The sequence below is a fragment of the Odocoileus virginianus genome, chromosome 17, assembly GCF_023699985.2.
Source record: "Odocoileus virginianus isolate 20LAN1187 ecotype Illinois chromosome 17, Ovbor_1.2, whole genome shotgun sequence".
In the NCBI taxonomy this organism is placed as follows: domain Eukaryota; kingdom Metazoa; phylum Chordata; class Mammalia; order Artiodactyla; family Cervidae; genus Odocoileus; species Odocoileus virginianus.
In genome coordinates this window covers 53,047,120-53,072,972 of record NC_069690.1, presented here as the reverse complement: position 1 = coordinate 53,072,972, position 25,853 = coordinate 53,047,120, and the positions used below count along the sequence as shown (strand labels likewise).

General features: G+C 55.5%; 2 protein-coding genes across 6 annotated transcripts in view; both read left to right on the top strand.

Moving 5' to 3' along the window:
* The window catches only part of LLGL2 (LLGL scribble cell polarity complex component 2), a 33,670-nt gene extending 32,569 nt beyond the window's left edge, over nt 1–1,101 (top strand). For 3 of the 5 annotated variants that reach the window (XM_070479960.1, XM_070479962.1, XM_070479963.1), the window contains 3 exons: nt 368–410; nt 525–586; nt 761–1,101. In XM_070479960.1, the coding sequence (XP_070336061.1) occupies nt 368–410; nt 525–586; nt 761–768 (113 nt within the window). In that variant the 3' untranslated portion in view covers nt 769–1,101. Of the gene's footprint in view, nt 1–132; nt 182–367; nt 411–524; nt 587–760 lie in introns of those variants that run through there. The other 2 variants (XM_070479964.1, XM_070479961.1) reach the window with 2 other exon arrangements.
* An 8,830-nt stretch (nt 1,102–9,931) lies between these two features.
* The window catches only part of MYO15B (myosin XVB), a 30,309-nt gene continuing 14,387 nt past the window's right edge, over nt 9,932–25,853 (top strand). The window contains 25 exon segments of the mRNA XM_070478925.1: nt 9,932–12,154; nt 12,526–12,589; nt 12,769–12,878; nt 13,021–13,095; nt 13,411–13,507; nt 13,761–13,864; nt 14,031–14,094; nt 14,249–14,362; nt 14,498–14,659; nt 15,463–15,576; nt 15,689–15,747; nt 15,823–15,955; nt 16,993–17,088; nt 17,335–17,466; nt 18,442–18,567; nt 19,678–19,755; nt 19,963–20,081; nt 20,170–20,215; nt 20,367–20,491; nt 20,883–21,000; nt 21,235–21,398; nt 24,042–24,135; nt 24,787–24,843; nt 25,153–25,210; nt 25,411–25,541. Coding sequence (XP_070335026.1) covers nt 10,104–12,154; nt 12,526–12,589; nt 12,769–12,878; nt 13,021–13,095; nt 13,411–13,507; nt 13,761–13,864; nt 14,031–14,094; nt 14,249–14,362; nt 14,498–14,659; nt 15,463–15,576; nt 15,689–15,747; nt 15,823–15,955; nt 16,993–17,088; nt 17,335–17,466; nt 18,442–18,567; nt 19,678–19,755; nt 19,963–20,081; nt 20,170–20,215; nt 20,367–20,491; nt 20,883–21,000; nt 21,235–21,398; nt 24,042–24,135; nt 24,787–24,843; nt 25,153–25,210; nt 25,411–25,541 — 4,491 coding nt within the window. The 5' untranslated portion in view covers nt 9,932–10,103.

Genomic DNA, 25,853 nt, shown 5'->3' with positions numbered 1-25,853 from the left:
GCGGCGTTCGGGCTGGGGGTCACACAGCTTCCCTTGCGGTCCTGGGCTCCGGCTCCGGCACCCCCGCCCCCGCAGAGGGGGCCGGGGCAGCAGGGGGTCCATGGCTCACGTGGCCTGGCCCCTGCCTTTCAGCGCGGAGGTCAGGGCCCTGTGATGGAGCACGCTCTGCTCAATGACGAGAGTGAGTCGGGGCAGGAGTTGGGGGGCTGGCAGGAGGGAAGTTCGGGGTGGGGCGGGGATGGGGGTACCTGGAAGGCCAGGGTGGAGACGCGGGCTGGTTTCCAGAAGAGGGCAGGTCGGCAGGAGGAGGGGAGAGGCCCACCTGCGCTGGCCTCACCAGGCCTCCACTCCCGCCTCTGCCCTGCAGGGGTTCTGAAGGAGATCCAGAGCACGCTGGAGGGAGACCGAGGGTGAGTCACTGTCCGGCTCGCCGGGGCGGGCCCCAGGTGCCAGGAGAGCTGTGGGCATGAGGGTCCTCGTCCAGAGTCCTGTGGACAGTGACAGCCCCGACTTTGCCCACGCAGGAGCTGTGGCGATTGGCGTTCTCAGCGCGTGGCCGTGGGGTACAGCCTCAGCAACGGGGGAGGTAGGGGCTCTGGGCGCTGCTGCGGGCTTGGCGGGGGTGGGAGGAGGAGGAGGCCCCGTCCCCGCTCCCCGCGACCCCTGGGCTCACCCCAGCCTTAGCACATGCCCCCACTTGCTGGAAAGCCTCCGTGTCTGGGCTCACACCCTGGTGTTCCTGTCTCTCTGTCTCCCGCAGCGGAGTGAACGGGACGCGTGTGCAGCCTGCACAGTGATCACACTACTGAGGGCTCCTCTGCGGGGCCCCACCCACCTGGGGAAGCCCAGCACGCGCCGTGCAGGGGCTGGGGGCACCCCAGGGTCCAGCCTGCTGCTGCTCCTGGCCCTGGGAGAGGAGGGACCCCTCGGCCCAGGGCTGCCCCTCCCAGGGCTCTGACTCTCCTGGTCCTTTTGTCAATGTTGCACAGTTTTGAACCCCCCTTCCCCCCTTCCCCTTTTGTAGTGGGTTGGGTTTTAAATTATAAATGTTAATTGCCTCCGGGTGAAAAAGTTTTTAATAAACACCTTATTACCTCTTCACCAGGCTGGTCCAAAGATTTTAATTTTTTTTTTTTTAACTTGTGTAGAGATTTTCCATGTAAATAGAAACGATGGTTAGCTGGTTCCTTGCCTTTGCCCTCTGGGATCTGTCCCCTGGACCAGGCTGGTGCTCAGGAGAATCTGTCGGTTCTTTTCAGCTATTTGGAATCAGATACACGAACAGTACATGCTTGTGTCTGAACACCACGTGCCTTCTCTCTTTGGGAATAAACAATAACCAGTTAACCGAGTTGAGTCTGTCTGACTGATCCCTGGGTGGGGGGCCACAGGGGGGCCCTGGCCGCCCCTGGCCAGCCTTTACCTGCTGTTAGGAGGGGAAGGTGCTCACAGGATGCTGACCTCACGGCTTCTCCTGGACTTCGGGGAAGGACTCTGGAGTGCCACCGAGGTGGGGTCAGTGCCTGAAGGTTAAGGTCTTGACAAGCCAGGGACTTGATTCTTCTTGGGCTGCATCTTTATGCACCTGGTATCTTTTTTTTTTAATTAAACTATTTTTGGCTGTGCTGGGTGTTGGTTGAGGCACACAGGCTCTTTGTTGCTGTGCACGGGCTTTCTCTCGTTGCAGAGCGCAGGCTCATTGCAGTGGCCTCATGTTGCAGAGCGCAGGCTCTAGAGCGTGGCTCGGTGGTTGTGCTGCACAGGCTTCGTTGCCGGACCCGGGATCGAACCCGTGTCTTCCGGCACTGGCAGGCGGATTCTTAACCACTGGACCACCATGAAGTTCGCCACCCATCTTCATTGAACACCTACTCTATGCTTGGTGCTTGAGGTTCAGAGGTGGCCAAGTCAAGGTGGCCCCTGCCCTTGTGGGGCTCACGGTCCTTACAAGTGCAGGAAGTGGTAAGATGAGGGAAATCCGGGGGCCTGGGAGAAATGTGCCTGGGGAGGTGACATTAAGCTGTGACTAGAGGGACCTCCCTGGTTAAGACTCGAATTTCCAATGCAAGGGACACAGATTTGATCCCTGGTTGAGGAACTAAGATCACACATTTTGTGGGGTAGCCAAAAAAACAGGCATAAGCTGTGACAGGAGAGGTGACCTGGAGTTGGCTGGGGGGCAGGGAGGCCCAGCAGCACGCAAGGAAGTGGTCTCCTCACTGTGGAAGGAGTGAGGAGCCAAGGGTGGTTGGCAGGAAGTGAGTGAAAATGCCGGGGCCAGTCAGGGAGCCCCGGGAGCCTCATGGGGGCAAGGGCACTGCCCTGGGTCACGGGACCCTCTCGCCTGAGTTGTGAGAGGGCCTATTGGAAGGACAGCCATCAGCACGGGGAACAGAGGGGGAGCTGAGTTCCAGGTTCTAGGACAGACACCCCGGGGCGCACCCTCTGTACCTGCCCACTAAAGACGCGCTCTGAATTTGGGAACTTGGACCACTCAAGCTTCCTTGTTTCTCCTTGGAGGAATGGTAGGGGCTTACCCAGATGGAAGAATTGATGCTTTTGAATTGTGGTGTTGGAGAAGACTCTTGAGAATCTTTGGATAGCAAGGAGATTAAACCAGTCAATCCTAAAGGAAATCAACCCTGAATATTCATTGGAAAGGCTGATGCTGAAGCTGAAGCTCCAGTACTTTGGCCACCTGAAGTGAAGAACTGATTCATTAGAAAAGACCCTGATGCTGGGAAAGATTGAGGGCAGGAGAAGAGGGGGACAGAGGATGAGATGGCTGGATGGCATCACCAACTCATGGACATGAGTTCTAGAGTTATTCTTCTAGAGACCACTGTAACTTCAACCCCAGCAAGTCACACTTGGACAAATTACTTACCTGCTCTGCATCAGTTTCTCCTGGCAGATAGGGTGATAATAGTATTCCCTCGTGATCTGTTGTGAGGTTTCTATGCGTCCATGTAGTTAAGGGGTTAATGATGATGCTGACCCTGTTAGGATCAGGGAAAACATCTTGAGAGTTTGATGCACAGGATGTCTTTATCCTTTTTTCTTGGGTCAGCATGTGAGATCTTCACCTGTGTCATGCAAACTGTTAGTTGTGGCCTGTGGACTCTAGTTCCCTGACCAAGAATCAAACCCGGACCCCCTGCATTGAGAATGCAGTCTTAGCCACTGAACCACAGGGAAGTCCAAGAAGTCTTTATCTTTCATCACAAGTTAAGCTTTGCTCTTTCACACTTGGGTTGGCACCGGGATCTTCAGTCTGTGGGTCAGGATCCTACACCAAAAGTGGGTGTCAAGGAAGGAGTGGAAACATCACACTCCGGGAGCTGGGCGGCCCCTCCCCCGCCTAGGGAGAGGGCATGCTTTTGTGACTGGCCAGTTTAGTTTCCATGTTAACTAAATTAACTCACACAAATGGACAAGCAACATGAAGTTTTCTGCCAAGTAGCTAAGGATTGGAGACACTACTACTAATGCAAACACCAATAAATCAGAAGAAAATGGCAGAGCCAACACTTCCACAGCTCAGAGGTGCTTTGTGACTGCAGCTGTGATCCAGTTAATCAGCTCGAACAGAAAGTCAACAGCAAGTTGACCTGAAAATACCTAGAGATCTCTGAAAAGTTTGAAAATGGATTGACCCCGTGCCCATTAAGGATGAGCTTGGCCTTAACTACTTTGTGCCTCGAAGAGTGAGCTTATGTTGGTGGTTCGACTTTCAGTTCAGGAGAAAACATTTTCATATTGGGAACATGAGCAGCAATCCGTGTGGCTAGGTATGCACACACGGAAACACTTGGTGTGTTCTAGAAAGGGGATTAATCCCGGTGGAGGAGTGGGGTGTCCAGGAAGAGGGGGTGAGAGCGGCGAAGCAGGCACTGAGGGTGAGCTGGCCAGGGAGGCTGCCAGAGGACAGGGTGCATGAGCGGGAGGGCCACGGCCAACTCCAAGGGCCTTGCAGACAGTTGGTCTGGAGACTTACATCTGAGGGCCTTCGGCATCCTACGTTTGAAAGTCGGGCCAATCCTACCCTTTATCACTGGCTTTGCCTGTGACCAGCTGTGTGACCTTAGAGGTCATCTGACCTCACTTCTGCACCTTTGCTTACTTATCTTTAAAATGGGCTGGAATAATAGGGTGGACCTCAGAGGATGGTAAAGATTCAATGAGAATCTGGAACCTCCCACAAGACCAGGCTCCCAGTTAAGACCCAAACAAAGGAGGTGAAGCTTATCGTGAGGTGGATGAGGCCAGGAGAGGAGGGAGGGAGTGTGTGTGGGGTCAGAAGAGGACTCACACAGTTGGAGGAGGTGGTCACAGCCCTTGTGAGCAAAGCGGAAGAAGGATGGGTGGGAAGGAGGAGGCAGGGGTGGCGCCCCTCTCCCCTGGTTTGTCTGAGGACTTCCCTGGAGGCTGCTGGAAACCACACAGCCAGGAGGTGGGGGGCATGGGGAGACCAAGCCTGTCTGAGCCAACCCCAGCAGAAGCGCCGTGAAGCAGCATGGTGGGGCCCTCGAATTGGGTCCCCAATTCCTCACTTACTGCCTGCATGTCCTTAAGCCACTTACCCTCTCAGCCACCTCCCCATCTATGAAATGAGACCATATCCCCTTCCTAAGGTTTGGGGAGGTTTGGATGAAACGAAGCTTGGGAAGGGAGCTGAGGCTCAAGGGATCAGAAGCGGCCTTGCCATCCCAGCTCTGTGCTGGTCACTCAGTTGTGTCCAACATCTTGTGACCCCAGGGACTGTGGCCCGCCAGGCTCCCCATCCATGGAATTCTCCAGGCAAGAATACTGGAGTGGGTTGCCAGGGCTGTCATGCCCTTCTCCAGGGCATCTTCCTGACCCAGGGCTTGAACCCGGCTCTCCTGCATTGTAGGCAGATTTTTCATCGTCCCAGCCATCAGGGAAGTCCCAGCTGAGTGAGACACAAGCGCAGACCTGGATCAACAGAAGGGAGAGATGGGCCCAGGAGAAGGCTGGAGCCTGGAGATGGGAGTATGGAGCTCTCCTTCTGCTCCAGTGCTCACAGGACACATTGTAATGGGCTGGACAAATTGAAGTTCCATGTATAGCTGGTAGCTCTCCTGTCAGGCCTTGGGAGCCAGACTGAGTGGGCATCCCAGTTCTGACACTCAGCTGTGTGCCTCAGTCTTATCATCTGTGAAATGGGAATCCTTATAGCACCCATCTCTTAGAGTGCTCCTAAGAGTTAAGTGAAGGCTTCCCTGGGGGCTCAGTGGTTAGGAACCCACCCGCCAATGCAGGAGACTTGGATTCAATCACTGGGTAGAGGAGGAAATGGCAACCCACTCCAGTATTCTTGCCTGGGAAACCCCATGGAAAGAGGAGCCTGGTGGGCTACAATCCATAGTGTTGCAAACAGTCAGACATGACTTAGTGACTAAAGAGCAACAAAGAGTTAAGTGAACTTGTATTAAGTATGTAGAACAGTGTTTGTCATACAGTAAGCCCTGAAGTGTTAGCTATTTTTTATTATTTTTATTATTATCATCATTATTAGTCCAGGACAAAACAGTGACCTCTTTCTCTACGTTATTTATTATAAAATGCATACAGAATAACACAAGTCACAGGAGTACAACCCAGTAAACCTTCACAAACTGAACAGTATCATCCACAGAGGTTTCCTTGTGACCCTCCTAGTCACTACCAACCTCCCACCCCCAACCCAGGCACCACCCTATAACCAACTTAGCTCAGTTTCCTCTTTTTGTCCTTTATATAAATAGCATCAGACAGCAACTCTATAACTCTTTCATGACTGGTTTCTTCCTCACCATCATGTTTTGTGAAATAACCCAGGTATGTTGCTGGCAATGGTATGTCGTTATCAATGCAACGATCCATCAATCGGTATCTACTTTTGGCAGGTGAAAGGAGCCCTCTGAACCTGATTGCCCTTTGTCTTGCTCAGTACTGGTGGTGGGGAAGCACAGCGTACAGATTTTCAAAGACACCAGTTTTATGAGTCACATGTAACAAACGTTACCCATTTGCTTGTGTTGCTTTGGGACAGCTGCTTCCTTGGCAAAGGCCAAGGCACTTTCAACTCCTTGCTCAAACCAGGCATCCGGGCTTGAGTGGCCCTCCTGGGTAACGTGAGTGCTTGCGGAAGCTCCACCCAGGTGGGAGGTTGGTTCCAGATGTGCAGAGAGGTGGGTGTGAGGCAGTTCAGTTCAGTTCAGTCGCTGAGTTGTGTCCAACTCTTCGTGACCCCATGGACCACAGCACGCCAGGCCTCCCTGTCCTTCACCAACTCCCGGAGTTTACCCAAACTCATCTCCACTGAGGCAGTGAAGCCATCCAACCATCTCATCCTCTGTCATCCCCTGTTCCTCCTGCCATCAATCTTCCCCAGCATCACGGTGTTTTCAAATGAGTCAGCACTTCGCATCAGGTGGCCAAAGTATTGGAGCTTCAGCTTCAGCATCAGACCTTCCAATGAACACTCAGGACTGATTTCCTTCAGGATGGACTGGTTGGATCTCCTTGCAGTCCAAGGGGACCCTCAAGAGTCTTCTCCAACACCACAGTTCAAAGCATCAATTCTTTGACACTCAGCTTTCTTTATACTCCAACTCTCACCCATACATGACTACTGGAAAAACCATAGCCTTGACGAGATGGACCTTTGTTGGCAAAGTAATGTCTCTGCTTTTTAATATGCTTTCTAGGTGGGTCATAACTTTCCTTCCAAGGAGTAAGCATCTTTTAATTTCATGGCTGCAATCACCATCTGCAGTGATTTTGGAGCCCCCCCCCCAAAAAAAATCAGCCACTGTTTCCCCATCTATTTGCCATGAAGTGATGGGACTGGATGCCATGATATTAGTTTTCTGAATGTTGAGCTTTAAGCCAACTTTTTCACTCTCCTCTCACTTTCATCAAGAGGCTCTTCAGTTCTTCTTCACTTTCTGCCATAAGGGTGGTGTCATCTGCATATCTGCATTTCTCCCGGCAATCTTGATTCCAGCTTGTGCTTCTTCCAGCCCAGCATTTCTCATGATGTACTCTGCATATAAGCTAAATAAACAGGGTGACAATATACAGCCTTGACGTACTCCTTCTCCTATTTGGAACCAGTCTGTTGTCCCATGTCCAGTTCTAACTGTTGCTTCCTGACCTGCATACAGATTTCTCAAGAGGCAGGTCAGGTGGTCTGGTATTCCCATCTCCTTCAGAATTTTCCACAGTTTGTGGTGATCTACATAGTCAAAGACTGGCATAGTCAATAAAGCAAAATAGATGTTTTTTCTGGAACTCTCTTGTTTTTTTGATTATCCAACGGATGTTGTCAATTTGATCTCTGGTTCCTCTGCCTTTTCAAAAACTAGCTTGAACATCTGGAAGTTCACGGTTCACATATTCCTGAAGCCTGGCTTGGAGAATTTTGAGCATTACTTTACTAGCATGTGAGATGAGTGCAATTGTGCAGTAGTTTGAGCATTCTTTGGCATTGGAATGAAAACTGACCTTTTCCAGTCCTGTGGCCACTGCCGAGTTTTCCAAATTTGTTGGCATATTGAGTGCAGCACTTTCACAGCATCATCTTTCAGGATTTGAAATAGTCCAACTGGAATTCCATCACCTCCACTAGCTTTGTTTGTAGTGATGCTTCCTAAGGTCCACTTGACTTCACATTCCAGGATGTCTGGCTCTAGGTGAGTGATTACACCATCATGATTATCTGGGTCTTGAAGATCTTTTTTGTATAGTTCTTCTGTGTATTCTTGCCACCTCTTCTTAATATCTTCTGCTTCTGTTAGGTCCATACCATTTCTGTCCTTTATTGAGCCCATCTTTGTATGAACTGTTCCCTTGGTATCTCTAATTTTCTTGAAGAGATCTCTAGTCTTTCCCATTCTGTTGTTTTCCTCTATTTCTTTGCATTGATCACTGAGGAAGGTTTTCTTATCTTTCCTTGCTATTCTTTGGAACTCTGCATTCAAATGGGTGTATCATCCCATTTCTCCTTTGCTTTTCGCTTCTCTTCTTTTCACAGCTATTTGTAAGGCCTCCTTGGACAGCCATTTTGCTTTTTTGCATTTCTTTTTCTTGGGGATGGTCTTGATCCCTGTCTCCTGTACAATGTCATGAACCTCCATCCATAGTTCATCAAGCACTCTATCAGATCTAGTCCTTTAAGTATATTTCTCACTTCCATTGTATAATTCTAAGGGATTTGATTTAAGTTATACCTGAATGGTCTAGTGGTGTGAGGCAGGTAGGAGCTAACTGGAGACCCCTCCAAGGAACGTGCCATAACCTGGAATGTCAACCTCCCCCACTCTGATTCTGGGTGGGGCTCCCGGTTGAGGAGAGGTCAGAGGTCAGAAGGGGCACAGGAGTCCTGGGGGGGGGGGCACTGAGATTTGTCATGTTTCAGAGGGGCAAAAATGTTGGATGATATCCTGCCTCAGTGCCATGTGAAGATGGGTGGTCTCCTCTCTTGTTGATGGGAGTGTAAGCTGGTACAGCCTCCGTGGAGGAAAATTTGGAGCTCTCCGAGTTATACAAAAGCGCACACCCTATGGCCCAGCAATTCCACTTCTAGGAATTGATTCAGCCTGGACACAGGTGGAATCAATGTTGTCTGTAATTGAAGCAAAAGATTAGATGAAGGCAGCCTCCATTTCAGTCATAAAAGTCTGTTAAACTAAAATAATTTTAATAGCCAATTATTTTACCAGCAAAGAATTACAACATGGGACAGCAATTAATGCCAACTACACACAACTCTGCAGGAAGGAAAACTTTTTATAAAGGAAGCTCTTTTATAGAGGAAAAGGGGAAGTTGGGACAGGCTGTTATAAACAAAAAGCCCATAGGAGGAAATTGGGAGTTTGAAGTATAGCAGCTTTTCATTGGCTTAATTTGACAGTTTCTCATTGGCTGAGCTATTGCCAGGCAAGGGGAAAAACTTTCTTCCTCCAGCTGGCAGCAGTAAAGTTGTGTCACTTCCTGCCTGAGATCCAAAGTACATTTTTTTCTCTTGGGATCTATATCGAGATGAACTGGTTAAGTGTATAAGGACTCCCCCTTCTGGCCTCTGGCCTCCATTTAGTGAGTGTTTCCTTTATTAATTTTCACACTATCAATAAAGAATTGGTTAAACTATGGCACATTCATTTGCTGGAATATTACAAAGTTGTTAAAAAAAATCTTTACTATTATGAAATCTCCAAGATAATCTGTTAGGAAAAATCTGTTAGAGTGAAGCACCATGAGCTAGAAAAGCTTCCACCAGTTCTCAAAGGGAAAAATAATACTTGCTTTTCTCTGCCTGGATAGCTCTGGAAGGAAATATAAGAAATGGGTAACCTCAGGGGAAAATGAATAGCTGTGGGTCAGGAATGGGAAACTTTCATCTTCTGGACTACCTGTTCAAAAAAATTAAATATTAGAGCAACACACACGTGCGGGTGCTCAGAAATTTATTGGGGTCTGATTATGTTCCATGACTAAGAAGCATTTACTTACTTTACACCAGTCCAAGGTGTACATTTATGTTTTATGCAGTTTTCTTTAAATTATATTTCACAATCTACAAGGGCAACAACGAAACTAACAACCCTCACTAGGTTCTGGCCATGCACCAAGGTCAGCCTGGTTCCAGCCTCCAAGGGGCTAAGTAAGGAGGGTGGGTCCCCCCAGAGCCCCCCAGGACAAGGAGGATGGCCCAAATGGTTTCTTCTGGCACCCGCCCCCACCCCCTGATGCCAAAACAGTGAGGCAGGAGCAGAGCGCAGGCCCCTCGGTCAGGCCTGGGGCCAGGCTGGCCGGGCTGGCAGCAACTCAGGGCAGCATGGTTGCCCTGTCCATGGCCTTTGTCCGCACCTGCAGCTCTTCTTTCCTGATTGGCCTCCGCTCTATTGTTGGCCGTGGAGGTCAGGACCAGCAGCCACCTGCATTATTGATGCCCTTGGGTAAGGCGGGAGATGTGGGGGCGGGTAGATGGAGCCTGTAGCCCCCATCAGCGCAGAGCCTGTGTGGTGTGCTGCTGAGAGTACGCCTTGGAGCAGCCAGCTCCTGGGGCGAGAAGAGGAGAGAGACACCGGGAAGCCATGGGCAGGAGCAAGGGCAAAGCGCCCCAGCGCCCGGAGGGATCCCGGAGGCCCCCCTCGGGGGAGCAGGAATCCGGGTCTGCCAGCGCAGATAGCGCGCCGAGCCGGGAACATCGAAAGGGCCAACGTAAGGCCCACAGAGAGCCCAGCGCCAGGCGAGGCCAGGAGCCCCCCAGTGCCCACAGGAAGCCCCCTGTAGGGGAGAACGGGAACTGCAGACGGGCAGAGGCAGGGCCACCGCCGGAGGCCGAGGGGAGACGAGGCAGCGGGCACACCCGTGGGGGATACCTAGCTAAGGAGAGCGACAAGCCGGGCGACGGCCACAGGGAGCGCCTGGAGGAGAAGGGTTTCCTCCCAGGAGGGAGGACACGCGAGCGCAACCGCCGCAAAAGGAGAGGAAAACGACTCGGACCCTCGGCTCAGCGGGGCCGCCCAGAGACACGGAGCCTCGACGGGAATACGTCGGGTGGAGACGGGGCCAGCTCCTGCCTGGACAGCGAAGCCCAGGAGGCCCAGGAGAGCCGCAGCCAGGGCGGTGGGACCCCAGAGCAGAGGCCCAGCTTGGAGCAAACGGACATGGGCTCGGGGGGCACTCAAACCAGCGCAGAGTCGGGGTTGGAGGCACCAGGAGCGCAGTGGAACAGCAACGGCCCCAGCGGCAGCAACAAGCTCCCCTCGCGGCCCCAGAGCCCAGAAGGATCGGCGGCGGCGAGGCCCCAGGGAGAGACCGAGGATTCCGGGACAGACCCAGACTCGAGTCAGGAGGGGGCCAGGTCTGGACGGAGCCCCGGGGCAGCACCAGAAACGACCCGCGGAGCCCCTGAGGCCGGCGAGGCTGACCCAGGTAGAAAAGCCGCAGCTTCCAGCCCCGTGGAGGGCAGCCCCGCCTGCAGCCCTCGGAGCTCGTGGGGTTCTCAGGACCCCAGGCAGGGCGGGGATACAAGAGAGGATGGGGTGCAGCTCGAAGCTGAGCCGAGGGGCGCCCCGCCAGAAAAAGCCGAGGCCTTGACCGCCCGAGGTCAGCGCAGCCAGGTTGGAAAGGTGGTGGGGAAGTCGCAGGAGGCGGTGGGCGTGAGCGACGCGGGGTCTGGGGGTGACGGGCCCCGGGCCCCAGCGCCGCTGGCCGCCTTAGTGGCGCTCCGCAGGCTCCGCGCCAGGCCCCCGCCGGGCCCCGCTCCCCAGGCCGCCGGTCCCCGCCGCTGCAGCCTCAAGGACCGGCTCGTGCGCGTGGCGCGGGCCCTGGGATTCCTGCGGTGGCTGCGGCTGCGGCTCCAGCGGCGCGCGGGGGGCGCGCGGGGTCCCGGGACCAGCGAGGGGACGAGCCGCGGGCCGGGGCCGCGCCGCCGCCGTCTAGCGCTGAGCCCGGCGAGCGTCGCGGGGCTGTGGGGGCGACCGGGGCCTCCCCCTGGCGGCGGCCCGAGTTCCCTGCAGGTTGCGAGAAGCCCAGCCCAAGACCCTTTGGGGGTTGAGGACCCGACTCCAGATCCCAAGTTCGCCGTGGTGTTCCCCAGGGTCCACGGGGCAGGGAGTACCTCGAGCCGCGTGAGCTCAGAGGAAGGGTCCGCGGACGCCCCCGCCGGGGAGGGGCGCGATTGGTCCTGTGAGGGGGCGTCTGCAGACAGTGCAGGGCGCAGGGCGAGTGTAGAAGGGGTGGCCGGGTCCCCCCGCGGCTCTCTCAGCCCGAATCCCCACGAGGAGTCCCCCCTGGACGAGAGCGGCTCCAGCAGCGAAGCGGAGCCCGAGACCTTGGAAGCCGCGGCTCCGGTGCATTGGGCGCAGTGCTCAGACCCCTACGAGGAACCCGGGCTTGACACCGAAGCACTGCTGCCCCGACTCACCTTGGAGACCCGCCGGCGGCCGGAGGGGAGCCCTGGCCCCCGCGGGTCCCCGAGGGATCGATGGGAGCCAGAGGACGAAGTGGAGGAGGCGCTGGAGAGGGACCTGGAGCTGGGCCTCGCGCGGGGCCCGGGGGCGCCTCCCTTTCTTGGCGGTGCAGACGGCAGGAGCGTCGGGGAAGGTCTGGAAAACACTGAGGACCTGGCCCGGCTGTGGTGAGTGGGCGAGGCCCCAAACCTGCCCTGCCTGGGTCACACCCAACCTTCGGTTTTTATGGAGGGTCTCCTTCCAAGGGGTTTTGCCACACAGGGTCGTCAGGCTGGAAGGGGCAGCTGAGGGGTGAGAATCCAGGTCCACTTCTTTCTCTAATTGGAACAAAGCTTCCTTCTTGATCAGCAGCCTGGTCCTGCCTGTAGCGCCCAGGGTGGGAGCTCTTGCTCAGCGGGGGGTGGGGAGGCCCTGTGTTATGGACGGGCTTGGAGAGGGTGCGGGACTTGGTGGAGGTGTCTCGGCTGCCAGCGGCGGTGCTAACCCAAGGTCTCTTTCTGCTCCCAACTCCCCTCTCCTCCACCCCGCGGCCCCGCAGGCCAGTCTGCGACAGCTCGGTGCTGCTGTGTCTCAAGAAGAGGTTTCACCTGGGCCGAATCTATGTACGGGGGACCCAGGAGGGGGTGGTGAGCTGGGATTCCCTTTCCCCTGGGGTCAGAGAGCCCTCTGGGTACCCCCACCCCGACCCCGGCCCAAGTGTCCCCCTCCATCCTTCTCCCTGGGCTGGGTGCTGAACCCTGCTCCCCCCACATTCTTATGAGAGCTTTCGCTTTCTTCCCAGACCTTCGGGGGGCCCCTCCTGCTCGCTCTGAACCCCCGCCGAACCCTGCCTCTCTTCTCACCTGAGGTCCTGGCCAGCTACCGCCCTGGGAAGACCCCCAACACCACCCCGTACGTGAACTTGCCCCACCAGGCCTCTGCTAGACCCCAGCACATCACACTGACTGAGGCCCAGGGGACTGTGGGCAGGACCTGCCTGCACCTAGGAGGCCCCAGGTGCCCATTGCTGGTGACCTCCTCTCTCATCCCCCAGACACATCTTTGCCGTCATGGCATCGGCCTGTAGCCTGTCTGAGAGCACTGGGCAGGCCACCTGCATCCTGCTGGGGTGAGTGGTGACGGAGCCCTCAGGCCATGCTGAGTGCCGGGAGGAGGGCGATGTGAGGTCCGTATTTGAAACTGCCCGTCTGGTCCACTGCTGGGCAGCAGCTCTGGACTTGCTAAGACCGTGTGCCTTGAGCGAGGCATCTCGGGGACTTTTTGTTCTGTTTGGCCTCCCTGCCCCGGCTCTGTTTCTGCATTTCTGGGAGCCTCCTTTAGGGTGGGCGTCACTTCCAAGTGGGCACATCCCCACTTTGGGGCTCATTTGGGACCACCCTATGTGCCCCTTCCTGGAGGCCCTGCCAGCCCTTCTCTCCTGCAGTGGGCACAGCGGCTCTGGGAAGACAGAGGCGGCCAAAAAGATGGTGCAGTTCCTACACAGCCTGGAGCGGGAGCAGACAAGGGAGAGAGGGTGTCGGGTGAGGGGCAGCTCGCCACTGTCCAGGGATCCAAGAGGGAACTTCCCACTCCTCTGAGCCAGGAGAGTGGTCTTCAGGCCTCTGGCTTCTCCTCGGGTGCAGCCCCAGGCACTGCCTACTGCGGGGGCAGGGTGGGCTGGGGAGACCGACCCCTCCATGGGCCGACAGAGCCCCCACGTAGTGTCCTCGCCTGGGATGCCCATGAGGGGCTGCTGCGCCCAGAGGTACTTGAATGTCCCCCCTGCCCACCCAGCTGGACACCGTGCTGCCCCTCCTCAGCAGCTTTGGCCACGCCAAGACAGTCCTCAACACCAATGCCAGCCGCTTCGGCCAGGTCCTGAGCCTCTGCCTGCAGCAGTGAGTGACGGGGGTCCAGGTGGGCAGGGGCACTCACGGCCGGTTGCCCGGACTGGGAACCTGAGCCTGCCGCCCTTGGGTCCAGGCCCTCGGTGGGTGCCATCTGAGCAGGGGCCCCGGGCCGCGTGTACCCTGGGCACCCTCACCCAGTGTCCTGTGCCCACAGGGGCACCGTCATCGGCGCTTCTGTGTCACATCACCTGCTCGAGACCTCGAGGGTGGTGTTTCAGGTACGACCCCAGCCCACTGCTCCCAGCACAGGGGAGAGGGAGGCGCTGTGACCCCTCGTTCCCCCGGCCGGCTTTCCCCTGGGGGCTTGTCCTTGCTCCCCAGGGCACAAGACCTGGCTACCGCTCCCCCTAAGCCAGTCCTTCTCCCCCCAAGGCCCAGGCTGAGCGGAGCTTCCATGTTTTTTATGAGCTGCTGGCGGGGCTGGACCCCATGGAACGGGAACAGCTCTCCCTGCAGGGGCCGGAGACCTACTACTACCTCAACCAGGTGAGGGGAGGCCCTCCCTGGTGCCAGTCAACAGGGCCTGCCCAGGGAGGGGGTCCCCGCTTGGGGTCTAGGTGAGGGAAGCCGTGGGAGGCCCGGCCCCATCCCCTTACCCCTTAGCCCTGCTGTGCTCGGCAGGGCCGCGCCTGCAGGCTCCAGGACAAGGACGATGCCCAGGACTTCACAGGACTGGTGAAGGCCCTGCACGCGCTGGGCTTGTGCGCCGAGGAGCTGACCGCTGTCTGGGCTGTGCTGGCCTCCGTCCTGCAGCTGGGCAACATCTGCTTTTCCTCGTCAGAGGTGAGCTTCCGCAGAGGCACCGGATCGGCAGTCTGGCTGGTCTGCATCATCAGGGCAGCGGTAACCTCAGAGTGCGGGAGGCTACCCGCAGGGCCTCACCGCTGTCCTGGAAAGTGGATGGATTTCCATCTTATAAATGAGAAAGCTGAGACTAGGGTCTTCTTCCTCCATACTAATCCTGTCCCACTAAGGCACCACCCTAAGACAGATGCTTGGCGTTAACTGAGCAGCTATGATGTACCTGGGACTTCACATATGTATGTGTGTGTGTATGTATGTATGTATGTATATTTGGGTGGGGAGTCTACACCGAGCAGCTTGCAGGACCTTAGTTCCCCAACGAGGGATCAAACTTACGCCCTCAGCAGTGATAGAGCAGAGTCCTAACCACTGGACCATCAGGGAATTCCCTACATAGAGTTTTGGGTTTTTTTTAATATTTATTTCGTTGCACCAGGTCTTAGTTATGGCATGAGGGATCTAGTTCCCTGACCAGGCCCCATGCATTGGGAGCGTGGAGTCTGAGCCGCTGGACCACCAGGGAAGTCCATTTAGTGCTCCTGAGAACACCGTCTCATAAAGCTTATTATTTCCCCTCTGACAATAAGACAGTGGGGGCTCAGAGAGGGAAAGAGACTTGTCGGGGCCTCACTCAGGCCCTCAGACTCCAGAGCCAGCCCCCCGCCCAGGTCTACCTCTGGGTCACGGGCACCTGGCCAGTCTGAGTGTGGTGCTGCCCCCGACCACGGGATGCAGCCAGTCCACAAGCAGAGCACGCCCTGCTCCCTCCCGCCTCCATCCAGAGGGAGTCCCAGGAGGTGGCCGCCGTGTCCAGCTGGGCCGAGATCCACGCCGCAGCCCAGCTGCTGCGGGTGCCGCCCGAGCGCCTGGAGGGGGCGGTCACCCGGAGGGTCATGGTGAGCTTGAGGATCCTGGGCAAGGGGGGCCTGAGCAGACCACCCAAAGGCTTGGGGAGCCCTGGGGTAGGCCTTGGGCCTGGCGCACCACCTGCACATTCTCCGCCCTCAGGAGACGCCCTGTGGCCAGGTCTCGAGATCCCTGCCCGTGGAAAGTGCCATTGATGCCAGGTAACCCTGGGAGCAGGAGAGAGCCGGGAGCAGGCCTGGCCCCTGCTGCACGGGGCTCACTCACCACGCCCCCAGGGACACCCTGGCCAAGGCCCTATACGCACAGCTCTTCGCCTGGCTTCTGAGGAGGGCCAACGCGCAGCTGGCGTCCCCTGCGGAGGCAGGCAGCACGGCTACCGTCACTGTCGTGGATGTCTACGGCTTTGAGGTCACCCCAGGGTGGGGCCCAGAAAGGGGTGTCCACCTCGTCCTGGATATTCCTGGGGACCCCAGGAGCTCTTCTGTGGGGCACACTCGTGCACTGCTTGCCTCTCTGACCATAAGATGGTCCATAAGACAGCTGCACGTTCCGTAGGTACAGCCGTCTGCCCTGTCCAGTTGTGATGTCGCCTCTGAAGAGTTCTGCCTGCTTGGCCTTGTTGCAGAGTCTCATGGAGCCTTGAGGCAGTGAAAGACCCCAGGATGGGTCAACCTCACTTCCTGTGTCCAAGAGGCGGGGGGAGAAGGGGACTCCCCCAAATCACCCTGACTTTTCATAAGCTCGTCACCCCCTTCCCAGAGCATCCTGCCCCCTCAGGCCAGGGAGGAGGGACGAGATGGGCACCGTTCACTGTCCTTTGCTCTTGTCTCCTCTCCACTATGTCCTTGGTGACCATCCCCTCTCTGTGGAAGGGGATGACCACGGCATCTGTGTGTGTGTGTGTGTGTGTATTCATGTGCACATTTGTGTGTATTTTAGAGCATGTAAAAAACTGTACAAAGCTGCATGAAGTAGGGGCTCTGCTAGGCTTGACTGTTAAGTGTTGGGGATACAGAGGAAGGAGACTGGAATTCCAACAGAAGGACTCCTGGAAGACTTCTTGGAGGCAGCAGCCTGGAACTCTGCTTATGAGAATGTGGCATTCTGACAGTCCCTGAGCTAGGCTGTAGGAAAAGTTGCCTTCCAGACCACAGGATGGCTGTGATCAGAGGCCCGAAGGCTCACAGCGGTGCTGAGGCAGAAGGCAGGGGGACAGCTTGCTGGAGGGAGGCCTGGCTGGGGCTGGGGCAGGACGGAGGCGGGCGCACGCTGGGCCAGGGTCTTTGGATTTGACCCTGGAGGCGGCAGCATCAGCCCTGGGGCAGCATCCTGCCTGGTGCTGGGGAGAACGTGGGCAGCTGTGGGAGGGGGGAAAGGGCACCAGGCCTGTGTGCTGGCCCCCCCAGCTGCCCCGGCCCCCCACCTCACTGCTTGTGCGCCCCCAGGCCCTGCGGGTCAATGGTCTGGAGCAGCTGTGCAACAACCTGGGCAGCGAGCGCCTGCGGCTGTGGCACCGCCGGCTGCTGCTGGCCCTGGAGGAGGTACGGGAGCCGGGCTGGGAGGAGGCCGGGGATGCCCAGCTGTCTCCTAGAACAGAGGCCATCCCTGGGGGAGAGTGGGCACTCACTGGAGCCCTGCCCCAGAGCCCCCTTGCTGTAGGCTGTCTCGGTCCTTCCGAGCCTCAGTTTACGCATCTGTACAATGGGAAGGTCAGCCCTGCTCTGGCTCAGATGAGGCCCCCCATGGGCACGGGTGGTCTCCATGAACCAAGCACTGGCTGTTCCCAGGAGGAGTGTCGGAGGGAGTCACTGCCCTGGGTGCCCATCCCCCAGGCCCCGCAGGAGTCCTGCCTGGACCTCCTGGTAGACCAGCCGCACAGCCTCCTGAATATCCTGGATGCCCAGACATGGCTGTCCCAGGTGAGCCCCTCAAGTTGGGGGACAAGGAGTCGGGGGTGCCTGGTGGCCAGGCCAGAGCCAGCAGGGCCTTCCAGGGGAGAAATAAAGTCTGAGGTCCTGGGACCTTGCTCACAGGCCCTCAGTACAACTTGGGAAGGCAGTGGCCACACTGGGTTCAGATCTCTAGTCTCTGGATAATCCTGAGTGAGATGCTGACCTCTCTGAGACTCCTTGTTTCGGGAGGGGGACCATCGTGCCTGAGGGGCCAGGTTATGCAGACTGTACTGGCTCCACGAGGGGCTTGGGGTTTCATCAAGATTCTTTGTTCTCAAACTCCATAAAATAGCCTCTTACTGGGTGACTTTTTATATGTGAATCTTAAAAAAAACACACACACATCCCATGTCTGTTTAATGTTTCATTTAAATATACTGCATCTTTCCCCCTTTTTTATTTTCTAGGCCACACTACATGGCATGTGGGATCCTAGTTCTCTGACCAGGGATCAAACCCACACTCCTGGCATTGGAAGCACAGACTTTTTTTGTTTTCAGACTCTTAAGACAGTTAATTCTTAACTGGCCCGCCAGGGAAGTCCCTGGATGGGTTCTTAAAAGTATCTTTGAAAAACTTGTTCAGAAACACCTGTAACTGTGAGACCAGATTCCCAGGAATCATTGCCAAAACTGCTTCAAGTCCCTCAGTCCCATTTCTTTTAAATAATTTTATCAAACATTCTCTAAGCCGCCAAATCTTATTGACTAAGGTGTGCAAGGCTTCCATGTTTTTTCTTGATTGTTCAAAATAGTCCCTGGGAAAGAGGTTGCGCCCTTTATAAGGACTCAGATATGGAGCAACCTCCTAAGAAAGTTTGGGGACCAAACCAAAGCTCGCCATGTGTTCAGTGTCTATGGTTTTGGGGGGCAGGGGGGAGAGGCACAGCCCCGCCAGGGGAGCCACACCTGCAGAGGCCTGAGCATCTCTTCCTCTCATCAGGCCACGGACCATACCTTCCTACAGAAGTGCCACTATCACCATGGCAACCACCCGTGCTACACCAAGCCCCAGCTGCCCCTTCCCATCTTCACCGTGCGACATTATGCCGGGACTGTCACCTACCAGGTATCAGGGTGAGGGCAGAGTGACCCTGGGGAGTCACCTGACGGGTAAGCGGGGTGTGGGGAAACCTCTTCCAAGACTTTAACCATCTCTCTGGGCCCCTCTGCCTCACCTCATGCATGACTCCCTGAGCTCTGGGCAAGCATTGCGGGGTGGGGGAGTCAAGGCCTTGGGACCCTCCAGACCCAGAGGGGCAGAGCGTATGCATGGGACCTGGCTCCGATGACCTCAGGCAGTCTGCTTCTCCTTCTGTGCCTCCGTTGTCCTCATCTGTAAAATGGGAAGGGGAACCTGTCCTGTAGCATTGTCCTGAGGATTAACGTAATTACACGGAAGTGGTGGGACAGGTGCCTGGCACCTCCAAGGTACTCCGTAAAGGGACCTTGTCTCCCCCTTCTGAGTTTCGTGATGATGCACACCTACCCAGGAGGAGAGCTTCAAGGGGGCGGGGGCCTGCTACAAACGGTTCAATCGGGTGACTGGTTTGGGGTGGAACAAGTCATCCTTGTGAGTGGGAAGTGGTATCTCGTTGTGGTTTTGATTTGCATTTCTCTAGAGATTAGTGATGTTGAGCATTTCTTCATGTCCTTGGTCATTTGTGTGTCTTTCTTAGAGAAATATCTATTCAATTCCTTTGTCCATTTTTGAATGGTGGGTTTTTTTTACACCGAACTGTAGGAGTTCTGTACGTTAATCTGGATATTAATCCCTTATCTGATATGTGATATTTCCTTCCATTTTGTGGGCTGACTTTTCACTCTCAACACTGTATTCTGATGCACAAGAGGTTTTCATGTTAATGAAATCCAGTTTATTTTTCCTTTGTTGCCTGTGCTTTTCGTGTCTATTCGGGAAATCATTGCCAAGTCCACTGTCATGAAGCTTTCTCCCTTTGTTTTCTTCTGAGAGTTTTACAGTTTCACGTCTTACATTTAGGTCTTTGATCCTTCCATTTTGAGTTGATTTTGGTACATGGTGTAAGGTAAAAGGCCGCCTTCGAAGTTGGACTCTTAACTCAAAGGGAAGAGGCTGGATCACCTGGCAAAGGGACTGGCTTCTTCACCCACCTCCTCTCCTTGACTTCCCCTCCCCGCCTCACATTGTCTCTTGCAGGTTCACAAGTTTCTGAACAGAAACCGGGATCATCTTGACCCTGCCGTGGTGGAAATGCTTGCCCAGAGCCAACTCCAGGTGCCCCTGCTGGCCCTCCTGTACACACCTCCCAGCCCGTTCTGTCCTCCTCGCCCAGACAGTCTTGCCCAAGGGGCTGGCCTTCAAGATCCTGGCACCTTGAGCCTTTGGCCAGCGCACCCTGGCACCCCAGGGAGTCGGGATGGGGGGCAGGCTGGGCTATGGACAGGCCCAGTGAGCTGGCGCAGTCCCTGTCTCACCCCACAGCTGGTGAGCCGCCTGTTCCGGGATGCAGAGCCTGATGAATTCAGGGGAGGACCAGGCAAACCCACGCTGGCCACTCGCTTCCAGAAGTCCCTGGGGGACCTTGTAGCCCAGCTGGGCAGGTGAGAATAGTGCCCCCACACTTGACCTCTGGGGGTTTGAATAGGGGGGCCAGTCTGTGCTCACGTGACTCCCCTTTCCACCCACGAGGAGCCATGTCTCCTTCATCCAGTGCCTCAACCCCAATCCAGGAACGGTGAGCTCTCCCAGCACCTGGCTGCAAAGCCCTCCCACCCCTGCCCTGCCCTCTCAGCACCCCCGCCCCTCCCACGCCCCGCCCCATGCTCCCCACGGCTTTGAGCCCCTCGAGTCCATGTCCTTGGCTCTGCCCCACTGCCTGGCCACAGCTTCCAGGCCTCTTTGACGTGGATCACGTGGCAGAACAGCTGCGCCAGGCGGGCATCCTGGAGGCGGTGTGTACCCGCAGCGCCAACTTCCCCATTCGCATGCCCTTCCAGGCCTTCCTGGACAGGTAGGGCCTGGGATGGGGGTGGCGGCAGGCACCCCAGGGCCAGGACTCACTAGGCAGTACCCCCTGGAGTGGCTGGCAGACCTGGGGCTCCTTCTGGGGAAGACGGACCCACTTTCCCAGGGACCCTTCCACTCTCTGTCACTCTCCTCTCCCTTCATCTGTGTCTCCTTCCACTATTAGTCACCCCCATGCCTCTGCGTGCCTCTGTGCATTCATTGACTTCTCCTCCTCTTAGCAAAACTCTTCTGGGTGTCTGGCACATAGTAGGTGCTTTCCAAATCACTGTTGAATGACTTACAGACTGAATGCACCCAAGGGGCTCGGGGATCAAATGAGTGTGGGGAGAGGTGCTCGTTGCTTGTTCTGACCTGAGTTATCCATCCCTGGGCAGGTTCCGGGCCCTGGGGGCCGAGGGGCAGGGCGAGCTCTCTGACCGGGAAAGGTGTGGCATCATCCTGAACCAGGTGCTGGCGGCTGAGTCACCCCTCTGTCACCTGGGAGCCACCCAGGTGGGCGGTGTGTGTGTGCAGAGAGGCAGGGAGGGCTGGCAAGCAGGAGGAGCATTCTGGGATCCTTTCAGAATATGGTGGTCCTTCCAGGTGGTGGGGAGACGGAGCGGGCTGGTTGTCCCGGGCACCCCAGGAGAACGGGTTGCCTGGAAGGAAGCTGAGCCCTCGGGAGAAGGGCAGGGTGGTCCCCGCCCACACAACTGGCCTGCCTCCAGCCCACACCTCTGCCCCCAGGTACTGCTGCGGGAGCCGGGTTGGCAGCAGCTGGAGCAGCGCCGGGCCCAGCAGCACACCCAGGCCCTGCAGACCCTGCACCGAGGCCTCCGCATCTGCATCTCCCACCAGCGCCTCCGCCTCCTGCCGCGGATGCAGGCTCGTGTGCGCGGGCTCCAGGCCAGGTGTGCAGGGGGCACTGAGACTGTAGGCCTCCTCAACGTGGCGGGGCAGGCTCTGGGAGACATAGGGCCTCGAGGCAAGTCTGCCTGCCTGCCTCCCATTGGCACTGGACTCTTCTTGCCGACACCACTGCCCGTACCTCTGCTGTCTCTGCTTGAATGCCTCCTGCCACGAGAAGCTCATTACCTGCTGAGGCCACGCAAACCTGCTGTCTTGACTCCTTGACTGGTGTTTTGGTCTTTTTTTGGCTGCATTGGGTCTTCATTGCTGCGTGTGGGCTTTCGTTAGTTGCAATAAGCAGGGCTACTCTTCCTTGTGCTCAACAGCTTCTCGTGGCCGTGGCTTCTCTTGTTGCGGAGCACGGGCTCCAGAATATAAACACAAGCTTCAGTAGTTGCCAACACTTGGGTTTTAGTAGTTGTGGCTCACAGGTTCAGTTGCTCAGTGGTATGTGGGATCTTCCTGGACCAGGGATTGATCCCATATCCCTCGCATCGGCAGGCAGATTCTTAACCACTGGACCACCAGGAAAGTCCAACTGTCCTTTTTTCTAGTCTGTTCTCCACTCTGCAGAAAGAATACTCTTTTTTTTTTTTTTTGGCTGCACTGGGTCTTAATCGAAGCATGCAGGATCGTTGGTTGTGGCATGTGGAATCTATTAATAGCTCCCTGACCAGGGATCACACCCAGGTCTCCTGCATCACAGGCAGATTCTTTACTGTCTGAGACACCAGGGAAGTCCCTCCAAATCATTTCATCACCAGCAAGAACTCTGTACCCGTTCAGCAATCATACCCCACTCTCCCTTCCCTCCAGCCCCTGGTAACTTCCAGTATAATTTCTGTTTCTGTGAATTTGCCTCTTCTCGATATGTCATCTGAGTTGACTCATACAATATCTCCCTTTCCATCTGGGTTATTGCACTAAACACATTTCAGGGTTTGTCCCTTTTGTAACATGTGTCAGAACATCATATATTTTTTTACACCTGAAAATTGTTCCATTGTGTAAATGGACCACAGTCATTTATCCATATATCTGTCGAATGTGTGTGTGGGTTGTTTCTACCTTTGGGCTTATTGCAAATAAGGCTGCTATAAACATGAGCATGCAAGTTACAGTTCAAATCTCTGCTTTCAGTTCTTTGGGGTCTTTACTTTGGAGTGGAATTCCAAGTTATCTGGTAATTCTGTCTATACCTTTTTGAGGAATTGCCAGATTGTTCTCCATAGTGGCTGCACCATTTTACCTTCCTACTGGCAGTGTGGGCAGCTTCCAGTTTGACTACATCCTTGCCAAGACTTGTTACTTTCTGCTTTTCAAATTATCGCCAATCGAGTGGATGTGAAGTAGCATTTCATTGTGGTTTTGATTTGCATTTCTCTAAGGACGTGTGGCGTTGAGCATCTTTCATGTTCTTCTTGGCCATCTGTATGTCTCTTTGGAGAAACAACTGTTCAAGTCCTCTGCTTGATTTTTAACCGGGTTGTTTGTTTCTTATTGAGTTGTAGGCATTCTTTATATATTGTGGATACTAAACTCTTATCAAATATTTGATTTACAAGCAGCCTCCTCTCTCTTTTTTATTTACTTATTTTTCAGTCTCCTCTCTTGATAGTGTACTTTGATGTTAAAAAGACTGTAGATTTATTTTTTATTGAAGTATATTGGTTTACAGTGTTGCAGGTATATAGCAAAGTAACTCAGTTACAAATATATACATACATATATATCTATACATATATTCTTTTTCAGATTCTTTTCCACTATAGGTAATTACAAGATAGTGAATATTATTCTATTCTATATTCTATATAGATATATATGTATGTATACATTTGTAACTGAATTACTTTGCTATATACTGGCAACATTGTAAACCAATATACTTCAATAAAAGATAAGATCCTTGTTGTTTATCTATTTCACATCTAAGTGCGTATCGATTAATTTTTAAATATTTATCATGCTCAGGGCTGCTTCCTTGAGGAGTCTGGTCTTATATCTGGAAAACTCTCAAAGATATTGTCCCTTCTGGGATCTCCTATCAGACTTCCAGTGATGTAATTTTTTTCATTTTTAGGAGTTTTTCTTGGAGGGAGGAAAAGAAAAAGTTCTGTTTCTTACATAGTAATATGCCAGACTCTATTCCAAACACACCTTTTAATTCATTTTATCTTCTTGTGGAGTGGACAGTCCAATAATTCTCATTTTAGAGATGATGAAAATAAAACACCAAGAGTTAAAGTAGGGAATTCTCTGGCTGTTCAGTGGTTAGGATTTAGCACTTTCACTGCCAAAGGGTGTGGGTTCTATCCCTGGTTGGGGACCTAAGATCCTGCAAGCCACGAGCTTGTCTGAAAAAAAACAAAAATAATCCAGAGAGGTAAACACCTTCTCCAAGACTGCTGTGACGAAACAGTAGAGGAAGGAACCCGGGTGGCCGGCTCCAGAGCCTCAGATCTTAATCTCCGTGCACAACAGTCTCTTGGTTTTACTTGCTCTTCTGTTCTATCCTTTCCCTGTTGCTTGTTGGGCAGCCTGGCGCTTCACTGGGTCTGGTTTTACACTCATGTCTTAACTTGGAGGAACTGGGTATTGGGTGTGAGCTTGGACACCTCACCAGCCCCCTTCCCGGCCTCCAGGAAGCGGTACCTCGGGCGGCGGGCAGCTCTGGGGCAGCTGAACACCATCGTACTGGCGGCCCGGCCCCTGCTCTGGAGACGGCGGAGACCACAGGTGAAGCCCACGGGTGGGGTGCTGCCTGGGGGAGGCTCAGGGGAGAAGCCAGCCAGTCTTTGCCGGTCAAGTTGGCCGAATCCCGACAGTGACCACCCTCCACGCCCAGCCACAGGAGGGGCGAGGCCTCAGGGACGGCTGCTGGCAGTGTCCCGTCCCCGCTGCCTGGCCGGGGCAGCCTGGGGCCTCCGGGAGCTCATCGCCTTCCTTCATGCCAGGGCCTGACTCTCTCTCCCTGCCGGCTGGGGCGCCTCCATCCCCTTCGGGGGCCCCTTGGGCTGCTCCCTGTCTTTCCCAACGACTCCAACGTGAGGGCCATAAAGCAGCTCGAAGGTCAATGCCTACACGCCGGCCCCTCTCCCGCCCTCCTGCCTGGACTTTGTCCCCAGGGGACCATTTCTTCCCTTCCTCCTGCCCTCTTCCCGGTCCTGGCAGACGGGCAGCGACACCCACAGCACTTTGGCTGGTGAGGGCTCTGGAGGGCGGGGGGCAGCCGCCAGCCCCCTTGGGTCCACACCTTTATTCCGCTGGTGCCGGGGCCTCCTGGGAGGAGGAGGGGTCAGCTGAACTGCCGAGTGGGCGAGGAACCTCGAGGGAGCTCGGGGTGACGCCTCACAGAGACACCATCTCCTCCCGCATCTCCCCCTATAGCTTGGGCATCGGCGCAGCTGGCACAGCGGCGGGGCCTTTGAGACGGTGCCAAGAATGGTAGGTGGCCTGGAAGCTGGAGGGTGTCTGCTGGGTCGTGAGCCTGCTGAACCTGGCCTGGCTTGAGGGGGAGCGTGGGGTCCTGGGGTGCTGAGATGGGTCCTGTCCTCAGGCCCATCCGTGTGCCCCCCAAGAGGAGGCCTGGCTGCCCTTGGTTTCCCTCTGAGGGCTCAGGGGGCCCTATTGGAGTGCCCAGGACGAGCATCCTTGGTCTCTGGAGGGGAAGCTTACAGCCCCCGGGGGTGAGGAGGGCCCCTGGGTCCCTGTGCCCCTTCTCTGAGTTTCTGGTCAATTGCTCCTCTCCACCAGGAGCTGGGGCGCTTGGAGATCCCGGCTGAGCTCGCCGTCATGCTGAAGACAGCGGAAGGTAAGTCGCGATGGGCTTCGTTCTTCACGACCCCCTCCTCTCCCGGTGGTCGCTCCCTCTGGTGCTCTCTCTGGGTGCCCCCAGCTCGCTGCCCGGCTCCCCCGGCACTGGAGCCAGGGGCTGATGCTGGGAGGTGGAGGCCACACCAGAGCCAGTCGCCTTACCAGGGCGTTTCTGGGCTGCCTCCCATGTCATCCCAGGCCGTCAGCACGCCCGGGTCCAGAGCATCACAGAGGCCATGCCCCCGGAAGTTCCCGCCCGGCCCAGCTTGACCCTCCCGCCTGACATCAACCAGTTCCCCTTTTCCAGCTTCATCTCCATCGGCTTTCAGGTGGGCTCCCAGGCCTCAGCTCTGCCGGCTGCTGCCCACGTTTCCCCAGACACAAGCCCCCAAACAGGCAGAAGCTGTGTTTGTCCTCCTTTCCCCAACCTCCTTCTCCATCTCCTGTTGTGGGGGTTGTGGATGCAACTGTGTTGCTCCGAAAATCCGTTGAACCCACATCTCACTCTATTGTTACTTATCAGAGATGCCACACCTTTGTTACACCTGTGACATCGCCCTGCCATTGAACGCTGAAGTCGTGTCGTTAAAGCATGTTTAATGACAAGGCAGAGTGTCCAGGCAACAGTGTTGGAAACAAAA